This window comes from Eptesicus fuscus, chromosome 12 (genome assembly GCF_027574615.1).
Source record: "Eptesicus fuscus isolate TK198812 chromosome 12, DD_ASM_mEF_20220401, whole genome shotgun sequence".
Lineage (NCBI taxonomy): Eukaryota > Metazoa > Chordata > Mammalia > Chiroptera > Vespertilionidae > Eptesicus > Eptesicus fuscus.
Genome location: NC_072484.1, coordinates 81,140,619 through 81,164,189, shown reverse-complemented (window position 1 = coordinate 81,164,189; position 23,571 = coordinate 81,140,619). Strand labels below are relative to the sequence as shown.

At 46.1% G+C, this 23,571-nt stretch overlaps 1 protein-coding gene and 1 non-coding gene across 2 annotated transcripts in view; one reads left to right on the top strand and one right to left on the bottom strand.

Moving 5' to 3' along the window:
- The first annotated feature begins 239 nt into the window (after positions 1 to 239).
- Positions 240 to 23,571, top strand: part of PSTPIP2 (proline-serine-threonine phosphatase interacting protein 2) — a 71,331-nt gene continuing 47,999 nt past the window's right edge. Inside the window, exons 1-2 of the mRNA XM_054723603.1 lie at positions 240 to 250; positions 4,092 to 4,278. Of these exons, the coding sequence (XP_054579578.1) occupies positions 240 to 250; positions 4,092 to 4,278 (198 nt within the window). The remainder of the gene's footprint in view (positions 251 to 4,091; positions 4,279 to 23,571) is intronic.
- On the bottom strand, positions 14,649 to 14,783 carry LOC114230079 (U11 spliceosomal RNA). The gene has a single exon (XR_003615927.2). It is a non-coding gene; the product is annotated as a U11 spliceosomal RNA (small nuclear RNA).

Below are 23,571 nucleotides of genomic sequence, written 5' to 3'. Positions count from 1 at the left end.
CCTTTAACGGGATGGTTTCTCTGGGCATGTTCAGATTCGTCCCGGATTCAGTGAACACAGCAGCTGCTCTCCGCTTCTGGCTGTGTGGGAGGGAGGGGCCAGGCTGCAGTGTCTGCCGTGGACTGGGTGTCGTGCTGTCTGTGCCTCCAGCCAGCAGTGATCCCAAGCGGGCCGCCCCACATCGCTGATCCTCCATGTCCCTATCTGCTCAGGGCTGGTAATCCTGACGCCCCTCGGTCATGAGGATTCGGTGAGGTCACTTGTGAAACACCTAGCAATGTGCACAGCACACAGTAGGTATTCAGGAATACTACCTGCCACCTTGTTCTCCGAAGAGGATCACCACAGGGTAGTGCCGTCCTCGAGCTTGCAATAGTCGGCAATCATGGGCTGTCTTTAGTTCTAAAAGCTGAGTGGAGATTGTACCTTTCCCCTAGCCAGGCCACGGGCCTGACCCAAAATACTAGGGTCTGCTTTCAGCTGAAGATCTCCAGCCCAGTGCGGTAACAAGGGTCCTCTGGCTGACCAGAGGCTTGGATATTCATCCCCATGCCTTTGATTCATTTAAAAAAGAGAATTGGACTAATTTTTGCCTAGTAACTATGGATGTTCAGAAAGTGGGGGAAGGATGGAAAGTGCCATAGCCTAACCATAGACCTAACCCTAACTACGCAGAGGCTTTTAGGACTGAATTCGTTTTCTGATTTCAAATCCTCACCCAAGGCTTGCAACCAGGGCAGCAATTGGCACCAGCAGTTCATCCCGGGTAAACCCCCTGAACCTGTCCACAAGAGGACCCCTTCTCTCTGACTTCCTAGTAAGCCAAAGCAGCCAGCCTAGGCTCAGGTCTCCACTTAGTTTCTTCCAAGGCCAAATAATTTTAAAAAGATACATCACAATATATTGAGGCAATTCTTTTTAAAAATTTTTATTGATTTCAGAGAAGGGAGAGGAGAGAGAGAAACATCAATGATGAGAAAAACCATTGATTGGTCGCCTCCTGCACGCCCCACACAGGGGATCGAACCCACAACCTGGGCATGTGCCCCAACTGGGAATCGAACCGTGACCCCTGGTTCATAGGTTGATGCTCAACCACTGAGCCATGCAAGCTGGGCGAGACAATTCTTCATGGGTGGACATTTCATTGCTTCAAATCTTTGCTAGAATAACCATACTGCTATGAACAACTAACCATACATATTTCACTTTGCACATGGGGGAATGTATTTAGAGGGCAAATTCTTCAACATGGAAATGTTGGGTGAAGATAGGTGCATCTAAAATTTGGATGACATGGGCAAATTTCTCTTTACAAAGATAATTTTACATGCAAGAGTGTGTGTTTTGGCCAACACTGTGTGGTATCAAACTTTTTGTTAGGAAAGATTTATCTAAGGAATTTAGAAAATACTTCTGAAACATTGTTAAGAAATGTTTAACAATGGACAGTAACAATACTGTCCATTGTTAAGAAAGCAAGACTCCAAATTTTACGTACAGTAAGAGCTTAACTATGCAAATGTATGTTATTGGAAGAGATTACCGTATTTTTCCGTGTATAAGACTATTTTTTTCTAAAATTGTTAGACTGAAAATTGAGGGAGCCTTGCAGGTGCTTAGCTGCCCATCCCTTGTCAGACAGGCTTCCTCCAATCACGAGCCTTATTGTTATGACGTGAGCTGATGCCGTAATTGGAGGTGGAGGTGGAGAGTGCACAGATGGAACAGGGACCCGAGTGTTCTGAGCCCATAAACATGTCAAAAAATAAAAGGATAAATACCGGTAAGCGATTATCTTTCAGCTATGCAAAAGAGCATGGAAATAGAGCTGCAGAGAGACAATTTGGACCTCTTCCTGCTGAGTGTATGATCAGACAGTGGAGAAAACAGAACAACTTAAGATGCCAAAAAAGAAGGCCTTAAGAGGAAAACCAGCAAAATGTTTAAAATATTGATTTCTTAATTTTGGGTTTGAAAAGTGGGGATGCGTCATACATGAAAAACTACTGTCAAAATATCGGTTATCTTAAATGTACTGACTTAAATTTATTTCATAATTGCTGTAGTAGTGTTATTTAACTTTGTTAGTAAAGTGTCCCAAATTTTTTATAGACCCTTGTATATAGTACACATTTTACTTGTCTTTTCAATCAACACCTGTCCAGGTGATGAGCATAATAAACGTTTGAGGAATGCAGCTTCGACAAACATTTGCAATTTGCAATCTTGCCACCAGATGGTGGAAGAGCGTTAGAATTCAGGGATCTCTGAAGCCTGCGTGGGCTTCAAAAATCAAGGACAATGTACCATAAAAAAAAATTGTAAGACTTAAGACTTTAAAAAAGTATTAAAAGTTAAAAGTTAGACAATTGGAATTGTCTCCTAAATATTTGTTCCAAATCTTCAAAACTTTCTCAGGAAAAGCCAGACCAGCGTGACACTCTGGTTGAACATGGACCTATGAACTAGCAGGTCAGGGTTCTAATCCCGGGAAGGGTACATGCCGGGGTTGTGGGCTCCATCCTGAGTGGGGACTGTGTAGGAGGCAGCTGATCAATGATTCTGTCTTATTGATGTTTCTATAGCTCCCTCTTTCTTCCTCTCTAAAATCAATAAAAATATATTTTTAAAAAAAGCTTCCAGGAAAAGTCTTGGTCCTGTCTTTGGCCCTTCAACTTCTTTCATCTTCCCAGTTTGCACTATTTCTTACCCCTCCTGCTAAGGTTTAGCCTGTCTTCCTGGTACCCCCACCCCCACCCCCCAAGGCCTCTGCTGCCTCCTGATGGTGCTGCCAGGCTTCCTTTCCTTCTAGTCTAGCCTAACTGCTTTCCAAAGAGATGAAGGACCAGATGAACAGATGTATGCCCTTGAAGTCACCCAGGGCTGGAGGCCACCTCCACATCCTTGTGTTGTGGGACTGGGGATGGCATTACCAAGCAGAACCTTTTAGCTGTCCTTCAAATCTTCTCAGTCATTGCTCTTTCACTATGTCTGGACAGAGCTAGAACCTCTCTAGGCTTGGTGTTGTGCGCTCACTTTTTTTAAAAAAATATATTTTATTGATTTTTTTACAGAGAGGAAGGGAGAGAGAGATAGAGAGTTAGAAACATCGATGAGAGAGAAACATCGATCAGCTGCCTCCTACACGCCCCCCACTGGGGATGTGCCCACAACCAAGGTACGTGCCTTTGACCGGAATCCAACCTGGGACCCTTCAATCCGCAGGCTGACGCTCTATCCGCTGAGCCAATCCGGTTTCGGCTGTGCGCTCACTCTTGGTACCCTTGATCTTCATCCTTTCCTCCTTGAGTGCATCTGCCCCAGTAGAGTCATTGGCTCTGGCCTGTTTGGAAGGGCGGAGCTCTCCATCCCTTTAATACACTGTGATCTCCAGCTACTCACTCAGCCTCTCTGGGCTGCAGTTCTGGCTCGGGGCACAGCGTGCCATATTACCACAAAGCAGGGATGGGACCGACTTGCCCTGGGACTATGCTTTTACGGGGGTGTATGTTACGTTAGGAGAGTGGAGGAAGAGGAGGGAAGCTCTGGGCTCCTACTGCTGCAGTGGGATTGGTGGAGAGGGTCTCGGGTCTTGAGAATGGGAAAGGGTCCTGGAGGAGCTGAGCTCCTGGGCGCCCTGTAAAGACCCCGCTAAGGGACCTAGAGCCAAGGGGGGAGGAAAGTATCCATGACCTTTCCACGACTTTTAGACTAAAACGTGCCCCGGGGGCTGGGTGATTTGCACGGGGCACCTGGGGTCCTGAACACGACTCGCTGGAGCGTCTACACCTCACGAGACCGCATTGCCAGTGCGGCCGCGCTGACACCCGATCCACGCGGCCACCCTCTGATCGGCGGGGACTCCCCTACCACCTCGAGCCGGGATTCTCTGCAAGGAATTCGGTCGAGGGAGGAGGGGACTTGTGGGCAGGAGCAGAGCCGAATTCGGGCGGGGAGGCAACCGGACCAGCTCCTTCCAATCACCGGAGGCTTCCTGGAGGAGGGGGCCGTTAGGCGTCGCTCACTGATTGTGGCCTGACGCCGCGGGGTCCGTCTGGGTCCGGACTTCGGGTCCCGCGTGGCGGGAGGCGGGGCGTCGTACAGGGCGTGGCTAGGGCGGGGCGGGCCCTCTGGCCGCCGGTGAGTGTCCAGAGTCGGACTGCGGGCCGCGGCCGTGAACGTCAGGCCTCTCCGGGCGCCGTCGCCGCTCCGCTGCCCTCCGCACCCGCCGCAGCGCCGGCCATGACGCGCTCACTGTTCAAGGGGAACTTCTGGGTAAGTCCCGGGGGGCGCCCCAGCCCCGCACCTCCCCGCGACCCTGCACGGCGCCGCGCCGGGGGCGCCGAGGGGCCGGTGGGCCGCGGGGACCCGGTCTCGCTCAGAGGCAGACCCGGAGCGGACGCCCAGCCCGCCGCGCGCAGGCAAGTCCCCGAGTCCGGTCCCGGGGCCCCCTCTTTGCCGCGCACGCCCCCAGCTGCGCCTACTCCCACGGACGGGTGCAGCCGAGCCCCGTAGAGTTGGGACACCCACCCCTCATCTTGCCGATGAGGAAACCGAGACCCAAAGGGAGGACCAACTCGTCGGGGGAGAGACACCGATGGCCCCGGGGGCTGCGCCGTGAGCGGATTTGGGGGGGCCTGGCGTCGGGGAGCTGGGGTGAGCTTCGCCGGCGGGCAGCGGCACCACCCCCCCGCGCCCCCCGGGATGGTCTTTTCAGCTCCTTGGAAACACACAACCTGTCAGCGCCGCATGAGCTCCCACTTCCCCTGCGGACCCAGAGGGTTCTCTTGCAGAAGCTTCGTCCCCTCAGGCAGCCCGTTTCCTGAGCCCCCTCCAGGCCATGGCCCCAGCCCAGAGCAAGGCCGAGGCGTGTGAGACCCTGCGAGCTGGTGGGGGCATCCAAGCCGGGTAGGACCAGCCCAGGCCGGAGGCGGCAGGTCTGCCTGTCCCCACTCTCTGTCCAGTCTCCTTCCCCAGGGGCCCCTGAGGGTGTTATCCCTGCACTTAGAGGAACTATCCCGTGAAGGCAGGGGCAGGAAGCCTGCACACCTCGGAAGTTGACCTGTAGCTGCCAAATTGCTCCAACTCCTTACTCGGGACCCTGCTTGCCCCCCATTCAGCGTCACAGCTCCCTGTCCCCCATCGAGGGCTGCTGGGTGGAGAAACCTGGCTCTGTGGCCTCAGGGACAGTTTATACCCTACCTTGGGAAGTCCCCTTTCCTGGGCTTTTGAGGTTCCCTTGGGATACTGCCTACCTGTGGGGTGCAGGTCTGTGGAGCTTCACAGGGAGGGCGAATGACCTCACAGCAGGCGCTGGGAGGAGTCCTGGGAATTTTTTAGGTAGAATAGAGATAGGACTTCTGGGTCCCGTGACAGGCATTGTGGGAAAAAGCAGGGCAGAGAGACCTGCCTCCCCCTCTCCCAGAGAGTGACACCCAGTTTTCAGATCTTCACCCAGATGTCGCCACTTCAGGGAAGCCTTTCTTGATTGCACCCAATAAGCTCTGTCACCTGCTCACCTGGCACACATTTTGGTCCTTCTTGGCCAGGCGTCCTCAAACTATGGCCCGAGGGCCACATGCGGGTGTTTTTGCCGTTTTGATTTTTTTACTTCAAAATAAGATATGTGCAGTGTGCATAGGAATTTGTTCATAGTTTGTTTTTTTTAAATATATTATATTGATTTTTTACAGAGAGGAAGGGAGAGGGATAGAGAATTAGAAACATCAATGAGAGAGAAACATCGACCAGCCGCCTCCTGCACACTCCCCACTGGGGATGTGCCCACAACCAAGGTACATACCCCTGACCAGAATCGAACCTGGGACCCTTCAGTCTGGAGGCCGATGCTCCATCCACTGAGCCAAACTGGTCAGGGCTGTTCATAGTTTTTTTTTTAAAACTATAATCCGGCCCTCCAACGGTCTGAGGGACAGTGAACGGGCCCCCTGTTTAAAAAGTTTGAGGACCCCTGTTCTTGGCATTTGTTCGTTTATAGTTTAGAATCTGGGGCCTACAAACACGTGAACACCTTGTGGGTAGGTGCTGTGCTGGCTTCCAGTGCCCCTGCCCCTTTCGCGGGCTGGCCTACAAAGGGTGCTCCACAAATAGCTGCTGAGTGAGTAAGGTGGATCTGTGAGGCGGACAGGGCGTGTGATGGGGTAAGAGCCTCAGCCTCCGTCCTCAGAGCCCTCCCAGGCCACAGTAAAGCAGTCGCCCAGCTGTTCCAGATGCAGCCTTGCAGGCGTGGTTAGGGGAGGGGACAGAAATGAGGTCTGGGTTGGGACTTAGAGGTTAGGTAATGGTCTGGGGGAGAAAAATGTCCGGCTTATCCTGTCAGAAGGTATCTGAGATCCTAAGAGATAGTTTGCAAAGTTTATCTTCCATCTCTACTTTCCTAAGACACTTTATATAAAACAATAAAAACAATAATAGCTATTATTACCGTGCACAGAGTCTGCGGAAAGCCCATTCTAAATGCTTCATACACACTACTCATTTAAGCCTCACAATTACCTTGTGGTGGTAGCTTACTTACCATCCCATTTTACAGATGAGGAAACTGAGTGGCAGAGGAATTAACCAACTTCTCAAGGTCCTGTTAAATAGTGGAGCAGGACTGCATGGACCAATGGCGCTCAGCACTAGTGTCTGTCCCAGCATAGCTGTCTGCTTGTCTGTCTTCCATGGCAGTGCCAGAGGAAGTTGGTGGGTCACCATTGGACCTTCATATGAATATATCTTTCTCCTCCAGCTCCGACCATGAGCTTCTGGGGTGTCACATCAGCTCGGTCCCCAGCACCTGCCATAGTGCCTTGCATTGGATGCTCAGGAGCCAGGCAGATGGGACAGTCAGCCAGGACTTGGGAAGAGAGGGGCAGAAGGGAAACTACTGGGGGACCTCTCGGGGGGTAGGGAGGCAAGGCGGCTGAGAGAACTGAGTGGCTGGCAATAGCTTTCTCGAGAGGGTTGTGATTGGATAAGGTAGGAAGCGTTGGAAACATAAGTGAGGATCAGCTGACTGAATTTATTTCATATTCGTGAAATACGTTCTCTGTATAAGGCAGTCTAATGGAGGAGGCATTGGCAGGGTAAGACCAACACCTTGCTTAGAAGGTAGACTTCTCATGAGGAATCGAGGCTTTGTCCTTGAATGCCTGGCCTCCAGAATGGAGGAGGAAGGGGCCGGGTGTAGGGGGAGTCCAGCAGGGGCCACGGAAGCTGGGCCAGGGCCAGAAGGGGTCTGTTCCAGGATGGAGACCATAGCGAGGGGTAAGGAAGGAGACAGGTGGGATGAGCCGCAGCAGGTGGAAGAGGTCAAAGCCACAGGACGAGGCCACCCGTTGAAGGTGAGCAGTAGGGAAGAGGAAAGGAGTCTGGCAGATGGGACAGCCAGCCAGGACTTGGGAGGAGAGGGGCAGAAGGAAAACTCCTGGGCACCTCAGGGGCTGCCTATGAGGCTTTCACACTCCCGGCGGGTAGGGAGGCAGGGCGGCTGAGAGAACTGAGTGGCTGGCAATAACTCGTGTACGGTGAACAGGAGAATGAGGTGCGGACCCCAGAAATGAGGAAGTTAGAAGGAGGAACTGGTTTGTGGAGAGAGGAGGAGGAGGAGGCGGCAGAAGTGATACTAGCAATATCTAACCACAGGAGTAGTACTGGTGAGGACCCAGGCCAGCAGCATCCTGAAGCCCGCACTCCCCAGCCCTCAGCCCCCAGCACCGTGCCAGGATGTGGGGAGGTCTTGGAGGAGTGATCTGGGAAGGGGACAGGTTGCCAGGTGGCAGGGTTTGGAAGTATTTCAATGTTTAAACAAGCAGGATGGTCAGCATTCTGGGTTGGAGGGGTTGGTAGAGATGGATGGCCCTGGCCCCTTGGAAAGGGTGTCCAGGCGAGAGAGTGCATGGAATTGCATGAAGTACAGAAGTGTCATCAGTTGCCAGCAGAATCTCCGAGGTGGACTGGCCGGGTTCAAATCCCGGGTTTGCCCTTTACTAGCTGGGTACCTTAGGCAGTTACTTCAACCCCAGCCCACCCCACCAAGCCTCAGTTTTCCTGTCTATAAGAATGGGGATAGCCCTAGCCGGTTTGGCTCAGTGGATAGAGCGACAGCCTGCCGACCGAAGGGTACTGGGTTCGATTCCAGTCAAGGGCACGTACCTCAGTTGCAGGCTCCTCCCTGGTCCTGCCCTGGTCGGGATCATGCAGGAAGCAACCAATAGATGTGTTTCTCTCACATCAGTGTTTCTCTCTGTCTTTCCCTCTCTAAAACTCAATGGAAAAATATCCTCGGGTGAAGATGGAAAAAAAAAGGGGGGGGGGGGGGATAATAACAGTGTCTACTCCATAGGACTGTTTTGAGGATGAAATCAGAGATTATTAGTACAGTGCCTGTCACATAATGAGCACTTGTGATTATCAGCTATTATCAGCACCGAGGTGACAATTAAAGGAAGTGGGCGATGGTCACTCAAATGAGGAGAAAGAATGAAGTCCCCAAAGAAGCAGGAGGAGAGAGGGAAAAGAAAGACAGGCAGGGTCACAGGACTACAACCAGGAAAGAGCCCTCGCAGGCCCAAGAGAAGAACATTCTATGGGAATTGAGAGGCCAGCGTCAAATTGGGTAGCTGTTCCCGAGAAGGTATGAGTCAGCACATACTTCATAAACAGTCTTATTCAGATGCTCCATGGAAATGCTTATTTCAAGGAACCCTTTCGTGGATCCGTTTGAGAAGGGAAATACTCTGTGTTTTTTAAAACTGAGGTTGCCTAACAGGAAGCACGCCTGTGTGTCGTTCCTCCCCAGTCCTTCCCCAGTGTACCTTCTCTGTGGCCTTGTGGTTAAGCGGTGCTGGGTAACTTGTCTTGGTTAATGTGGAAGTTCCCCCCTCAGAATAAGACAGGCAGGGACCGTGGCTGTGCTTTCCAGAGCTCCAGGGAAGTGGCTGGGCCACAGGAGAGGAAAAACCACCATCTTGGGCATGATCAGGCACAAGTGTCTTTCAGATGCGGACATGCCCAGGTGACTGGAGAGCCTGCCCCTGAAGAGGGAGATGTCCTCCCACCCCAGGAGGGTTCCACGCTCTGCACTTGGATTTGAGGCCCAACCTGTCCCTGTCTGTCCTCTAGATCCTATTTTGACCCAGCCTTCCCCGAGGCTCAAGGCGCTTGGCTCAGACCAGCTTCCTAGTCCCTGTGTCAGCACTTCCCCCTCCCCCTGCAGCTGCACAGAGTTTAGGGAAGTCTTGGTGCTGTCTGAACTTGCTGGGTGCTCGGGGCTGTCTCTCTACTCCAAACCTTTGACCAGTTTGGAATCCCATCATTCTAGGGCCTCACCACAGCTTAAGCTGGCTCTGCATCTGGCTTTGCTCTGTGACTCTTCTCCATACAGTGTGGGAGGCTCCAGTTTTTTTTTTTTTTTGTGTGTGTGTGTGTGTTTTATAAACAAAGAAGGAAACAGGTTATCACATAGACTCTCAAGCTGACCCCATAAATATTTATTCATATATATTATTGATTTCAGAGAAGGGAAAGGGGAGAGAGAGAGAAAGAAACATTAATGATGAGAGAGAATCATAGATCGGCTGCCTACTGCATGTCCCCCCCAGGGATCAAGCCGAAACCTGGGCATGTGCCCTTGATGGGAATCAAACCCGAGATGCTTCAGTCTGCAGGCTGACTATCCACTGAGCCAAACCAGCTTTCGGGCACTTTACTTTTTTTAGATACTCTTTCTTGGAAACTCCCTAGAAACACACCATGAGGGCTATATTGTATTGTCTGGCCTAGTGGCAAAGTGAAAGGTGAAGTCATTGATGATTGCCCTTCTCCAATTTATCTTTCCTAGAGCAGCCAGTGGACTATACTGGTATCTTTAAAGTAATTACCAAAATCCCCTTTTCTTGTCTTATCTTCTTAAAATTTAATGAGAGACATAGGACCTATCTTTTAAGGAAAATAAAAAATTCTTATTGATATATATATATTATATATGTATATTATATATATACATATATAATATATATAATACAGGGTGGGGCAAAAGTAGATAATTGTGAGTACCCAAAACACAGAGTTGATTCTTGTATTATTATATTAATTACGAGAGGCCCGGTGCACGAAATTCTTGCACTAGGGGGGGATGGTCCCTCAGCCCGGCCTGCGCCCTCTCACAGTCTGGGATCCCTCTCACAGTCTGGGACCCCTCGCTCCTTACTGCCCACCTGCTTGCTGCTCCTTAGCACTGATGCAGAGGTGGGAGAGGCTCCTGCCACGGCCACTGCACTCCAACCGTGAGCCCGGCTTCCAATTGAGCAGTGCTCCCCCTGTGGGAGCGCACTGACCACCAGGGGGCAGCTCCTCCTACGTTGAGCATTTGCCCCCTGGTGGCCAGTGTGCATCATAGCCACCTGTCGTTCTGGTTGTTCCGCCATAATGGTCGCTTAGGCTTTCAATAGATAGGATTGTATTATTTTTCCATACAAACAACTGTAAAACAACTTTTACATAATATCCTGTATTATGATTAGATCCTCATTCTTGTTTTTTCTGTATATTTTTGTTTTGTTTTTAACAGAAATTATCACAGCTAAATATTTGTGAAAGTAAAAAGAGAGTATTATTAGATATGTAAATGCTATATTTATTCACTCCTCTTTTTTGAAAGCTGCAATGGTCTTAAATATTTTTTTCACAGAGAACTTTCATTTTTTAAACCTATTACTGTTTGTTTATGTGGGTAGATTCCAATTTCAAGTGCTTTTATGTCTCCAATAATGGTACTAAAAGTTCCACCTACCTCAATGACATCACTCTTTTTTTGAATGTATTTTTATTTATTTCAGAGAGGAAGGGAGAGGGAGAGAGAGATAGAAACATCAGTGATGAGAAAGAATCATTGATTGGCTGCCTTCTTCACCCCCTAGGGATCGAGCCTGCAACCTGAGCATGTGCCCTGACCGGGAATTGAACTGGGACCTTCTGGTTCATAGGTCAACATTCAGCCACTGAGCCACGCCGGCCAGGTGACATCACTGTTTTTACAACTATATTTTACTTTTGTTACCTGTACCTTTGGTGTTATATCAAGAAATTATTGTCAAATACAATATTGTGAAGTTTTTGCCCTATGTTTTCTCCTTTAAGTTTTATTGTTTTAGGACTTACATTTAGATCCTTGATCCATTTTGAATTAATTTTTCCATACAAACAACTGTAAAACAAGTATATGATATTAGGTAAAGGTCTAACTTCACTCCTTTGCATGTACATACCCAGTTTTGCCAGCATCATTTGTTGAAACGACTGTTCTTTCCCCATGGAATGATCTTGGCACTGTTTTTCTACAGACACTCAGGGAAAAGCCCCGAGACTCAAATCTCCCTTCGTAAGTGGAGGGCATAATGAGACGGAAGAAAGAAGCAGGCCACTCCAATCCGGCAACTAATAGAGTTTATTAAGGGAAACGTATATACGAAGTATATTTTGGGTGGCTGCGAGATGAAGTGGATATTCCTCTGGGTGCTTAGCAGGTGCCAAAGAATTATATAGGGTGAAAGGGGGAGGGGGTTACCGGTACCATACCCGTAGGTGAAAGCTATCAGTATGGGAAAACACTTTACATGGTTGACCAGGTCAGGACAACAGCCTGTTCCAGGAATCAGCACGTAGCAGGCAGCAAGGGAAAAGTGCTGATTCATGTCAGAATGAACATTGATTACCATCAGATGGTCTCACACGTTTGCCGAAAGCAACCTCCATTTTGGCCTGAGTTCAGCTTGTGGGACAGACAATGGCCACGTCATGGAATAGTCTCTCCTCCACAGCACCCTTGTCAAAAATCATGTGAGGCCGAGACCGGTTTGGCTCAGTGGATAGAGCGTCGGCCTGCGGACTCAAGGGTCCCGGGTTCGATTCCGGTCAAGGGCATGTACCTTGGTTGCGGGCACACCCCCGGTAGGGGGTGTGCAGGAGGCAGCTGATCGATGTTTCTCTCTCATCGATGTTTCTAACTCTCTATCCCTCTCTCTTCCTCTCTGCAGAAAATCAATAAAATATATAAAAAAAAAAAAATCATGTGAGGTCCTGGCCAGTTTGATTCAGTGAGTAGACTGTTGGCTGAAGGGTCACGGGTTTGATTCCCGGTCAAGGGCACATACCCTTGCAGGCTGCATCCCCGGCCTAATTGGGGGCACATGCAGGAGGCAACCAATTGATGTGTCTCTCTCATATCCATTGTTGTTGTTTTTTCTCTCCCCTCTCCCCAAACTTCCCTCCCTTCCACTCTGTCTGAAAATCAATGGAGAAAATATCCTCAGGTGAGGATTTAAAAAAAAAAAAAATCACCTGAGGATTTATTTCTGGGCTCTCTATTCTATTCCATTGGTCTGGACTGTTTGTCTGTCTTTGTGCCAGCACCACACTGTTTTGATTGCTGTAGCTTTGCAAGTTTTGAAGTCAGATAATGTGCGTCCCCCACTCTTGTTCTTTTTCAAGATTATCGGGCTCTTCAGGGTTCCTTGAGATTCCATATGAATTTTAGGATAGGTCTTTCTAATTCTGTAAATTATTCACTTTTATCAGAGACACTTTTTTTTTTTTTTAACGCTCCAGCATGCCAGGTATTTTTTAGAATCCTCTTCACCCTGTCCTCCTTGCACACCCTTCTTGGAGCCCTCTGCCCTATCCCAGTCTTCACTGGGTATTTTCCAGGCCTGCTGCACAGCCGTCATCTTGAGCTTTGCTTTAGTGCTGTCTTGAGTTGGAGCCACTTTTCCGGATCCCATGATAACATTATCAGTCCCCTGCTCACATTCCTCCAGGGGCCTCCCTTGGAGTCTAAAAGTCTGACCAGGCTCTGCCTGACCCGTCTAGCCAGCCTCCCTGCACTTACCATCACCATCTCCTGCTCACTCACTATCCTGCAGCACTCCTAACTCAATTACCAAATAATGCATTATTGTTTCCAACTAACCAATTAGTGTGCCCTGCTGCCTGTTCTCATGGCATCCTGTGAGCAGAAGCCAATCCATGGTATTGTAATTACCTCGTTACCTCCCTCCCATCAGACTGTGAGCTGCATGAGGTGTGCCTGAGGTGTGTATCTCTCCCACCTAGCACGGTGCCTGCCATTGTAGTAGACACTCAACAAATATCAAAATGAACAAATGAGGGAACGGTGAGACCCACATGTGGCGGTGAATGGAGGTTACTCATTCAAGTCAGCACTCTGCCCTTGCTCTCCCTTTAGTCTGAAGTGTCTGCTCCCCTATCACATCATGGGAACTGGTCATCGTGTACGTGGGGAAATATCATCAGGGTTGGGCTCTAGCTCCACCAGAAGAAGCCCCAGACCCAGGGAAGAGGCAGGAGGGGCACAGCACCCACGTAAAGAGCAAAACCCCCACTTTGTGCTCACCATCTGGTGAGAGACCTGTGACCAACAGAGAAACACCACAGCTGCTTAAAGAGAGGATGCTCTTCCCCAGTCATGGTGGAACCTCAGGCATTCAACTCAGCTGTCTGTGACGTGAGTACCAGCCCTGTGGGAGCTGCCACGGGTCACAGAGAGGCACACACACCTCACCTTTCAGGGATTATTACCTGTTCAAGGAGATGATCACACATGCTGTGTTAAAAATAATAGTTTTTGGTATTAACACAACAAAATTGAGGAACTTTAAAATCTTTTATTAGTAATTTGGTACTTTCCCCCATTTTTCCCTCCACGTGTAGTTATAATCATAGTATATGTATTATTTTATATTCCACTGTTTCAATAAAATAAATGTAAGGATGAGAATAAATCATCCTTAAGTTTATTTTATCTGTTACTATTTACCTTTCCTAACAATTATTTTAAAAATCTGATGTGATGTAACTATTCTCTTGCTGTTTGGCATTTATGTAATTTCCGAATTTTTTTTTTTCCAATAAATAGTGTTGTGATGCACATCTTTATTCATTCAGGGCATTTAAAAATTAGATTATTTATGTATCTATTTCTGGAAACTTGTGAAAGAACTTGTCTGGCCATTTTCCCATGTTTCTCTAATAAGATCACACTCTCTTTCCAAATGATAATTTCATACCGTTTCCACTCTGCTCAGCCCTCCACTTCCCTCCCACATTCTCATTCTGTTTTGATGGTCTTGCCTCCTACTCTGTTAAGAAACCAGTCTCCAGCTGGAGAAAGCTCATTTACATTCGATATAGACAGGGCTAGGTTCAGCCACGAGTAACAGAAAACCCCAAAACAACAGTGGGCTAGCCAAGGACAAAGTTCCTTTCTCTCTCATGTACACAAAGGCCCCAACAGATCATGGCCGTCCTTGGTGTCAGGACCCACACTGCTGGCTGTTTACTCCAGTGGTACCTGGTTCAATGCTTGGCACATAACAGATCCACGGTAATTTAAGTTGAATGACCAAAAATAGCGTTCACTAACCGTAGAACATTATAAAACTTTGGATATATAGAACCAGACTGATTTCCTCAGGGGGAGGTGTATTCTCAGTGTCCCTAATAATGTCTGAAGATACCAGCTTCACAACATCAGTCATGGCCATTGTGGTTTTCTCCCTTCTCACTAAATCAGCAGCAGTGGGTGCTTTATTCAACTTGCTTTTGTGCCTCCCCTCCCCCCCATGGGCGCCAGGACCAACGATCAGCTACCCAGATAGCAAAAAGTTATGCTTCCGAAATCTCTTAATGTCGATTCCGCATGTAGAGCAATCAAGCTGCCCTACACGTGCCACCCATGACAGAAGCTCCCCCTTTTTCCTTTGTGTTTTTAATCACCAGAGAGAGCGAACATGTTTTTATTTTCTTGTTGTATTTCCTCTTTTACAAGTGGTTTTATTTCCTTTCTCTTGCTTTACTTATATATCTACCTAAACTTTTAAAAAATGATAGATATTCTTTGTCATGGACTACTCAGTATTTGAATATCTGTTCTTGTATATACGTGTGTGTACAGTTCTGTGCGTAATTCACACGTCCTAGCATCCAGTAGGTACGGTGCAGTACTGAAGGTTGGTCCTTAGGCACACAATCTTTTGTGTTGGACACACCTGGGCTGAAATGCTGGCTCTGCTCTTTCAAGCTGAGGGATGTGCCCTTTTCAAGTCACTCAACCTTCCTACACGTAGTATCCTCATCTGCAAAATGGTAATTATACTCAAACAGGTATATTTACTTTGAAAACACTTCATTTGTGGGGCTCATTTATATATATTTTATTGATTTTTCACAGAGAGGAAGGGAGAGGGATAGAGAGCCAGAAACATCGATGAGAGAGAGACATCGACCAGCTGCCTCCTGCACATCCCCCACCGGGAGATGTGCCCGCAACCAATGTACATGCCCTTGACCGGAATCGAACCTGGGACCTTCCAGTCCGCAGACCGACGCTCTATCCATTGAGCCAAACCGGTTTCGGCTGTGGGGCTCATCTTTTGTGATGTCATCTATGACACAGCCAAGTTCAAAACTCTTCCCTGTGCCAAAAGCTTGATAAACACTGAATTATTATTTTTTGTGCTTTACACTTTTTTTGGGTTCAAATATTACTCAATATTTAACTGTCTTTGCATCTGAGCCTTTAGGTGTACTGACATTTGTGGAACCAGAGGTCTGTGTAGACCTTTAGTCAGGAGAAGACTGAGCCCCGCCCTCAGGGGGCCCACACTCTTGTTAAGGGGCAAACACACACATGACAGTAATCGGGAATAGGTTGACCTACTCTCCTCACACTAAAAGGAGTGGGTTAGCAGGGCAAGATTCTGGGGCAGGCCCAGCTGGGTGGGGTGTTCAGGGGACCAGCCCACAGAAAGCACTAAGATAGCACTGGGCATACGATAAGATGGGAAATCTGTTTTTAGAACACTTCAAGGGAGGGTATGGCATGGCCTGGGGCTGGAATGAATACTCGAATAAGCTGCTTAGGGTTGGATGACCGAGACCCCACCCCTAACCGAAGTTCTTGCTTGAGTGGAAATGGTAGATAGTTTGGCTGCTTTCTGGTTAATTCTTGGTCTCAGTTTTGCTGCGTGTTGGATGCAAGGTGACATACCAAGAAGGCGGTCGCCACGGTCTTTCCACTCTTCCCCCCCAGTGCTGAGTCCCTACTCGTATTGTAAGACCACATTTTCTATTTAAAGAATAGCTGCTTGTTCTAGCCAGTTTGGCTCAGTGGATAGAGTGTCGGCCTGTGGACTGAAGGGTCCCGAGTTCGATTCCGGTCAAGGGCACACGCCTGGGTGGTGGGCTTGATCCCCAGTAGGGGGCATGCAGGAGGCATGCCGATCAATGATTCTTTCTCATCATCGATATTTCTCTCCCTCTCCCTTCCTCTCTGAAATCAATAAAAATAAACAAACAAACAAACAAATAAATAAATTAGAAATAAATAGTAGCTGCTTGAAGTGACAGGTTCACAAGTGGCCACAAATGTCTGAAAACCCTAAAACTACCAACGTCTAAGTTCCTCTTGGAATCTGCTCTGGGGATACATCCCTTGTTATCAAACGCCGACACTGAGCTTCCTTCATCCCCAGAGACCCAGGTTCTGAACTAGGGGTCCAAGAAGACCTAAGCTCTCCAGAATGAAAAGTATTTACTTCAGGCTTGGTCAGCACTTGTGTGGATGGCCAGATCTGGACAGCTGACTGGTCCTGTGGGCTGTCTGTCCCCAGCTCAGGCTCCCCACCTCCCTGTCCTGTGTTAGCACCTACCTGTTCAATCAAGTTTCCTACATAATTCTTGCTCTTAAGAGTGGTTGGCTTTGGTTCTGACCAGCCATGGCCCAGGGTCCCTGTCTTGCCGGCAGGCCGATCCCTGGCTGACCGAAGCTGGCACTGTGCCTTCCTGGGCAGCGTGGTTTGGGGTCTGCCTATGAAGGACCCTGTGCCCTCTCAGGTGTCCTTAGATCTGACTGAAAGGGAGCAGATGTGCTGCAGGTCTGGGCACCTGCCTGTGAGTCATATGGTCCCTTCTGCAGAAACCAAACTGAAAGGCCAAAGGGTGGGGCCAGCTGCCAGCCCAGGGCCAAAGTCCTGTGGGGAGGGTTTCAGACGGGGAGCTGGAAGCCTGGTATAAGACTGCAGCTATTCAGACTGATTTGTGATTGGAGAGAACAGAATGAGGGAGGGAGAGGTCACCAGCCAAGGGCAGTTGCAACCCTCCTGGCGCTGGCTCTTGTCACTTGGAATCTCCACTCCATTCCACCTCAGACTATGTGAGTGACTTGCCCACAGCCACACAGCCAAACACTCTGGGCTTGAGCTTCCTGCTGTGCAGGGAGGATAATGCTATCTGGGCGGCCCAATCCTAGCCTGTGTCCCAGACGATAAAATTGGTTACAGTGGTGTTAAGGAGCTGGAATTGCCATACATTAGAATGTCAAAGTTGTAGGTTTTATTGCAGTTAAACTAATTTGAGAAATTTAGATAATGAATGAAAATGATGAGGGGAAACACTTTCAAAGTGTTAAGGAATTTTTAGAACAAGAGAAGTGAAATACGTATAACTTAAAAGTAAAGAATGAAAAGATTTTCAAAAATTAATTATTCAAGGAAAAACTAGTACACATATTCAGACAGTAGAATAAACGTAACAATCCCAGAGGGACGTGGACCAACCTGCAGGGAAGGGGCCTGGCCACCTGCTTGTGTCGGGGCCAACATTTTCCTTGAGGGAGCTGCACCTGGCTAGGGGATGGGGATTCAAGTCCAGGAAAGATCCCCTAGCCCACCCCTCCAGCTCCCACACATGCTGGTGACAAGGCCAACCCACTCAGAGTGACCTGTCCTTACCGCCTGGCCTGTAAGCAGAGAGAACCACCTGTGAATACAATGGGTCATTTGTTTAAACATTTTATTGGTACTTTTAAAAAGCAGGAATGTAACACATGCTCATTGTACAATAGCAACATGATTCAGATGCATAGATAGCAAAAAATATATGTATAACATAAAAGGCCCTCCCTCAGCACCTCAATCCCAACCGCCCAGGGTAAATTATAGAGTCACCTTCAGGAGGAGTTTCCAGGTTCTATGCACACATACTTGTATAGCTTGTCTACACAAGCCGTGGAAGAAGCATTTTATGATCCTGGGAAGGAGCAGCAGGCCAGAAAGCTCTCGCTCCCTGCAAATAAACACTTTTGTATTTTTTAAAAAGTATATAAATGGCAGTTCTCTCTGGTTTCTAGGTTATGGATGATTTCAATGTTCTTTTTTTTGCGAAGCATTCACCATAGAAGAATCAGATAACCTGTAAATTACAAAAGAAGCTTTAAGCGTCTCACCATTATTAATATCCTGAATTAGTGTGGTACATTTGTTACGGTTGCTGTACCAATATGTATACATTATTATTAGCTAAAGTCCACACTTTACATTAAGATTCACGCTTTGCTTTCTGCAGGTTTTGATCAAGGCCTAACGTCATACATCCACCATTACAGTATCATACAGAATAGTTTCACTGACCCGAAAAATCCCTTATTCGTCCTTCCTTCCCTCCCCCTGAGCCCCTCAGCAACCACTGACCTCGTTATTGTTTCTATAGTTGTGCTTTTTCTAGAATATCATGTAGTTGGAATTATATAGTATGTAGCCTTTACAGACTGACTCCTTTCATTTAGCAATATGTATTTAAGATTCTCTCATGTCTTTTCAGGGCTGGAATAGCTCATTTCTTCTTATCACTGATAATATTCCGTAGTGTGGATGTACCACAGTTTGTTTATCCATTCACCTATTGAAGGACATCTTGGTTGCTTTCAATTTTGAGCAATTATGACTAACACTGCTATAAACAATCGTGCAGGTTTGTATGGACATAAGTTTTCAACTCCATTTAGTTGAGATTTTATTTCAAGGAATGATATTTATTGATCTAGCTCAGCTGAAATGTCATTTTAACACATGTTTCACATCCCAGATGTCTGGATTTACTAGTAGATGAACATATACTGGGGAGATACTTCCTGTTTCTGAAACTTGCTTCTAAAATCCTGACATTTGAGACATGCATAAGTCTTAAATTTGAATATAAAAACATTCTCATTCTCAAAAGTCATGGAGAGGAAGTACAGAAAACCCAAACTATACTGAACTTGGGGCTGGCCCCAGTGCAATGGCAGTGGTGAATCTAAAAATAAATTAAATCCAAAGCTCAGCTCAATTTACATTAAACCTTGGGGAAAATTTAATAGAGAGTCAGTAGGAACAAGTAGAAATAGGAGTCACATATTTTGGGGTCAGGGAAGGTTGAATCACTGAGACATGGAGGATGAGTAATTTCTGGAATGAAGATATGGGTTACTTGGTATTATTCCTTAGAACCAAAGTTAATCAGCCTGATGTGCAAATTTGGAGATTATTGCATTTATTTGAATGGTATCAGCTGAGTAACACATTTATGTGTTTCTATTCATGTTAACAATGTGAATGAGAGAGAGAGAGAGAGAGAGAGAGAGAGAGAGAGAGGAGAGAGAGAGAGGGGGGAAGAGAGAGAGAGAAGAGAGAAGAGAGAGAGAGAGAGAGAGAGAGAGAGAGAGAGAGAGAGAGAAGAGAGAGAGGTAAGGAAGAGAGAGAGAAAGGGGAAAGAGAGAGAGAGGGAGATTTGGATCTGTTGAATATTAGAAGGGTAAGGTTGAACATTAGCCAACTTTCAGAACATTGACATCTAAATATTATGCACAGGGAGCATCATCTTTCACAAAGCCATGATCTCACCATACATAATATATAATTTAATTTCTATTTAGTAAAATGTGAAGTAGTTTGTAGTTTTATGCCCAGTTGTATTATAGGAATCCAAACAGTATATAAATAGAGGTTCGCACTAGCAAATGTTCAATGTGCTTCTTTCCAGACTTCTGTCTTTGAAGTTATATACATAATGTAGGTATACATTTTTCTTAACAAATATGGGCTCATCTATGCAACTTTCCTTTTTGTTTGTTAGTTTATTTTGTTCATTAAATTCCACTTGTAAGTGAAATCATATGGTATTTATCTTTCTCTGACTGGTTTCTTTCACTTAACATAATACTCTCCATGCTGTTGCAAATGGTAAGAGTTCCTTTTTTTTTTTGTCGTGTAATATTTCATTGTGTAAATATACCACAGCTTTTTTATCCACTCATCTGCTGATGGGCACTTGGGCTGCTTCCAAATCTTGGCTATTGTAAATAATGCTGCAATGAACATAGGGGTGCACATATTCTTTTGAATTCGTGTTTTGGGTTTCTTTGGATATATTCCCAGAAGTGGAATCACTGGGTCATAAAGCAGTTCCATTTTTAATTTTTTTTTTTTTTAATCCTCACCCGAGGATATTTTTTCATTGATTTTTAGGGAGAGTGGAAGAGAGAGGGAAAGACAAAGAGAAACATCAATGTGAGAGAAACACATAGATTGGTTGCACAGCCCTGACCAGGGCCCAGGCTGGGGAGGAGCCTGCAACCAAGGTACGTGCCCTTGACCAGAATTGAACTTGGGACCCTTTGGTCGCAGGCAAATGCTCTATCCATTGAGCAAAACTGGCCAGGGCCATTTTTAATTTTTTGAGGTAACTCTACCAGTATACTGCTTTCACAGCAGCTGCTGCACTAATCTGCATTCCCACAAACAGTGCACAAGAGTTTCTTTTTCTCCACATCCTCGCCAACACTTGTTTATTGATTTATTGATGATAGCCATTCTGATAGGTGTGAGGTGATACTTCATTGTGGTTTTAATTTGCATGTCTCTGATAATTAGTGACATTGAGCATCTTTTTATATGTTTATTGGCCATCTGTATGTCCTCTTTGTAGAAGTTTCTATTCAGGTCCTTTGCCCATTTTTAAAATTAGATTGTTTGTTATGTTGGTGTTGAGTTGTATGAATTATTTATTAATTTTGGATATTAACCCCTTATCAGATGTATTGTTGGCTAATATGTTCTCCCATTCAGTGGGCTGTCTTTTCATTTTGTTGGTGTTTTCTTTTGCTGTGCAAAAACTTTTTAGTTCGATGCAGTCCTATTTATTTTTTCTTTTATTTCCCTTGCCCAAGGAGCTATAGCAGAAAAAATATTGCTATGAGAAATCTCTGAGATTTTACTGCCCATGTGTTCTTCTAGGATTTTTTTAAATATATTTTATTGATTTTTTTACAGAGAGGAAGAGAGAGGGATAGAGAGTTAGAAACATCGATGAGAGAGAAACATTGATCAGCTGCCTCTTGCACACCCCCTACTAGGGATGTGCCCGCAACCAAGGTACATGCCCTTGACCGGAATCGAACCTGGGACCCTTGAGTCCGCAGGCCGACGCTCTATCCACTGAGCCAAACCGGTCTCGGCCTTCTAGGATTTTTATAGTATTATGTCATTTGCACATAATAACAGTTTTACTTCTTCCTTTCCAATTTGGATGCCTTTTATTTCTTCTTCTTTTTTTCTTTTTCTTTTTATTATTATTATTATAAAAAATATATTTTATTGATTTTTTACAGAGAGGAAGGGAGAGGGATAGAGAGCTAGAAACATCGATGAGAGAGAAACCGACCAGCTGCCTCTTGCACACCCCATACTGGGGATGTGCCCGCAACCAATGTACATGCTCTTGACCGGAATCAAACCTGGGACCTTTCAATCCGCAGACCGACGCTCTATCCACTGAGCCAAACCAGTTTCGGCATTATTTCTTCTTCTTGTCTGATTGCTGTGGATAGGACTTTCAGTACTATCTATATATATAAAAGCCTAAGTGACCATCCGACCGTTTGACTGTCTGACTGGTAGCTATGACGCGCAATGACCACCAGGGGCAAACGCTCTGACCAGTAGCTATGATGCACACTGACCACCAGGGGGAAGACGCTCAACGCAGGAGCTGCTGAGTGACAGCATCTTTGCCGAGTGCCCTCTCGCACTCTGGGACGCCTCAGGGGATGTCGGACTTCCAGTTTTGGTCTGATCCCCGCAGGCCAGGCCAAGGGACCCCTTTGAGCCTCAGCACTGCCCCAGGTGCAGCCAGCCAGAGAGGGACTGTGGGAAGTTGGCTCAAGGGCCTGTCTTATCCAGTCCAGCCCCTCCAGCCACCTTCTAACTAATTTCCTTTCAATGTGCAACGGGCAATGGGCCTCTAGTGTTGAATCCATGCAACAGGCCTCTAGTGTTGAATAAGAGTGGTGAAAGCAGACATCCCTGTCTTATTTCTTTTCTTGAGGGAAACGCTTTTCATTTTTGCCCATTGAGTATGATTTGGCTGTGAGTTTGTCATATATGGCCTTCATGATGTTGAGGTATGTTTCTTCTATTCCCACTTTGCTGAGAGTTTTTATCATAAATGGGTGCTGGATTTTATCAAACACTTTTTCTACATCTATTGATATGATCATGCAATTTTATCATTTATTTGGTTATGTAGTATATCACATTTATTGATTTGCAGATACTGCACCAACTTTGCATCCCAGAAATAAATCCCACTTGATCATGGTGTATCATATTTTTAATATATTATTGGATCCAGTTTGCTCATATTTTATTGAGGATTTTAGCATCTATGTTCATCAGGGATATTGGCCTATAATTTTTTTCTTTGTAGTGTCTTTATCAGGTTTTGGAATTAAGATAATTGCATTTCTTTGATTATTAATAATATTGATTCTCTCTTTAAAAGTGCTTATTGAACATTTGTTTTTCTTTTTAAAAGTACTGCCTGTTTATATCTCTTACCTATTTAAAAAAAATTTGCTTGTTTACCTTTACATGATTGATTTTAGGTGTTCATTATGCACATTAATCCTTGATGAAATATTATAGCTCTGTCTTCTCAATTTGTCATGTGTCTTTTTCCTTTGTTTGGAACATCTTTTGTTATGGTGAATTTTAATCTTTTTAACTTAAAAAATAATTTTATATTAACCGAAAAGTTTCAAAATAGTGCAAAGAATTCCTATATACTCTTCACTTAGATTCCTCAGATGTTAATGTTCTCTCTCTCTCTGTCTACTTTTGCCCCACCCCATGTAAATATTACATATACATTTAATTTATTGAACCACTTAAAAGTAAAGTTGCAGGCATGATTTCCCTTTATCTACAAATACTTCATTGTATATTTCCTAAATGTAAGGATATTTTCTTACATAATCATGTACTACAAAACTATTAGCTAGTATGTAGATTCGACTTAAATCTCTTCAATAGTATCCTTTATAGCAAGAGAAGAAAACATCTGTGATCCATGATTCTGGGTTACCTCTAGCTGTCAGGTCGCTTCAGTTTCCTTTAATCTGAAAGAGTTCCTCAGTCTTTCACTATATTTATGACTCTGGCATTTTTGAAGAACACAGTTATTTTGTAGAAGGCCCTTCATTTGAGCTTGCCTGTTTCCTTAATGATTAGATTCAGGCTATGCATTTCGAGCAGGAATTTCACAGAAGTGATGCTGTGTTTTTCGCAAAATCAGGGGGCAACATGGTGTTTATTTGTCCTGTTCCTGGTGGTAACTTTGATCTTTCCCAGAGGCTGCTGCCATTCATTGGCTTCTGGCCCCTCCCTCCGT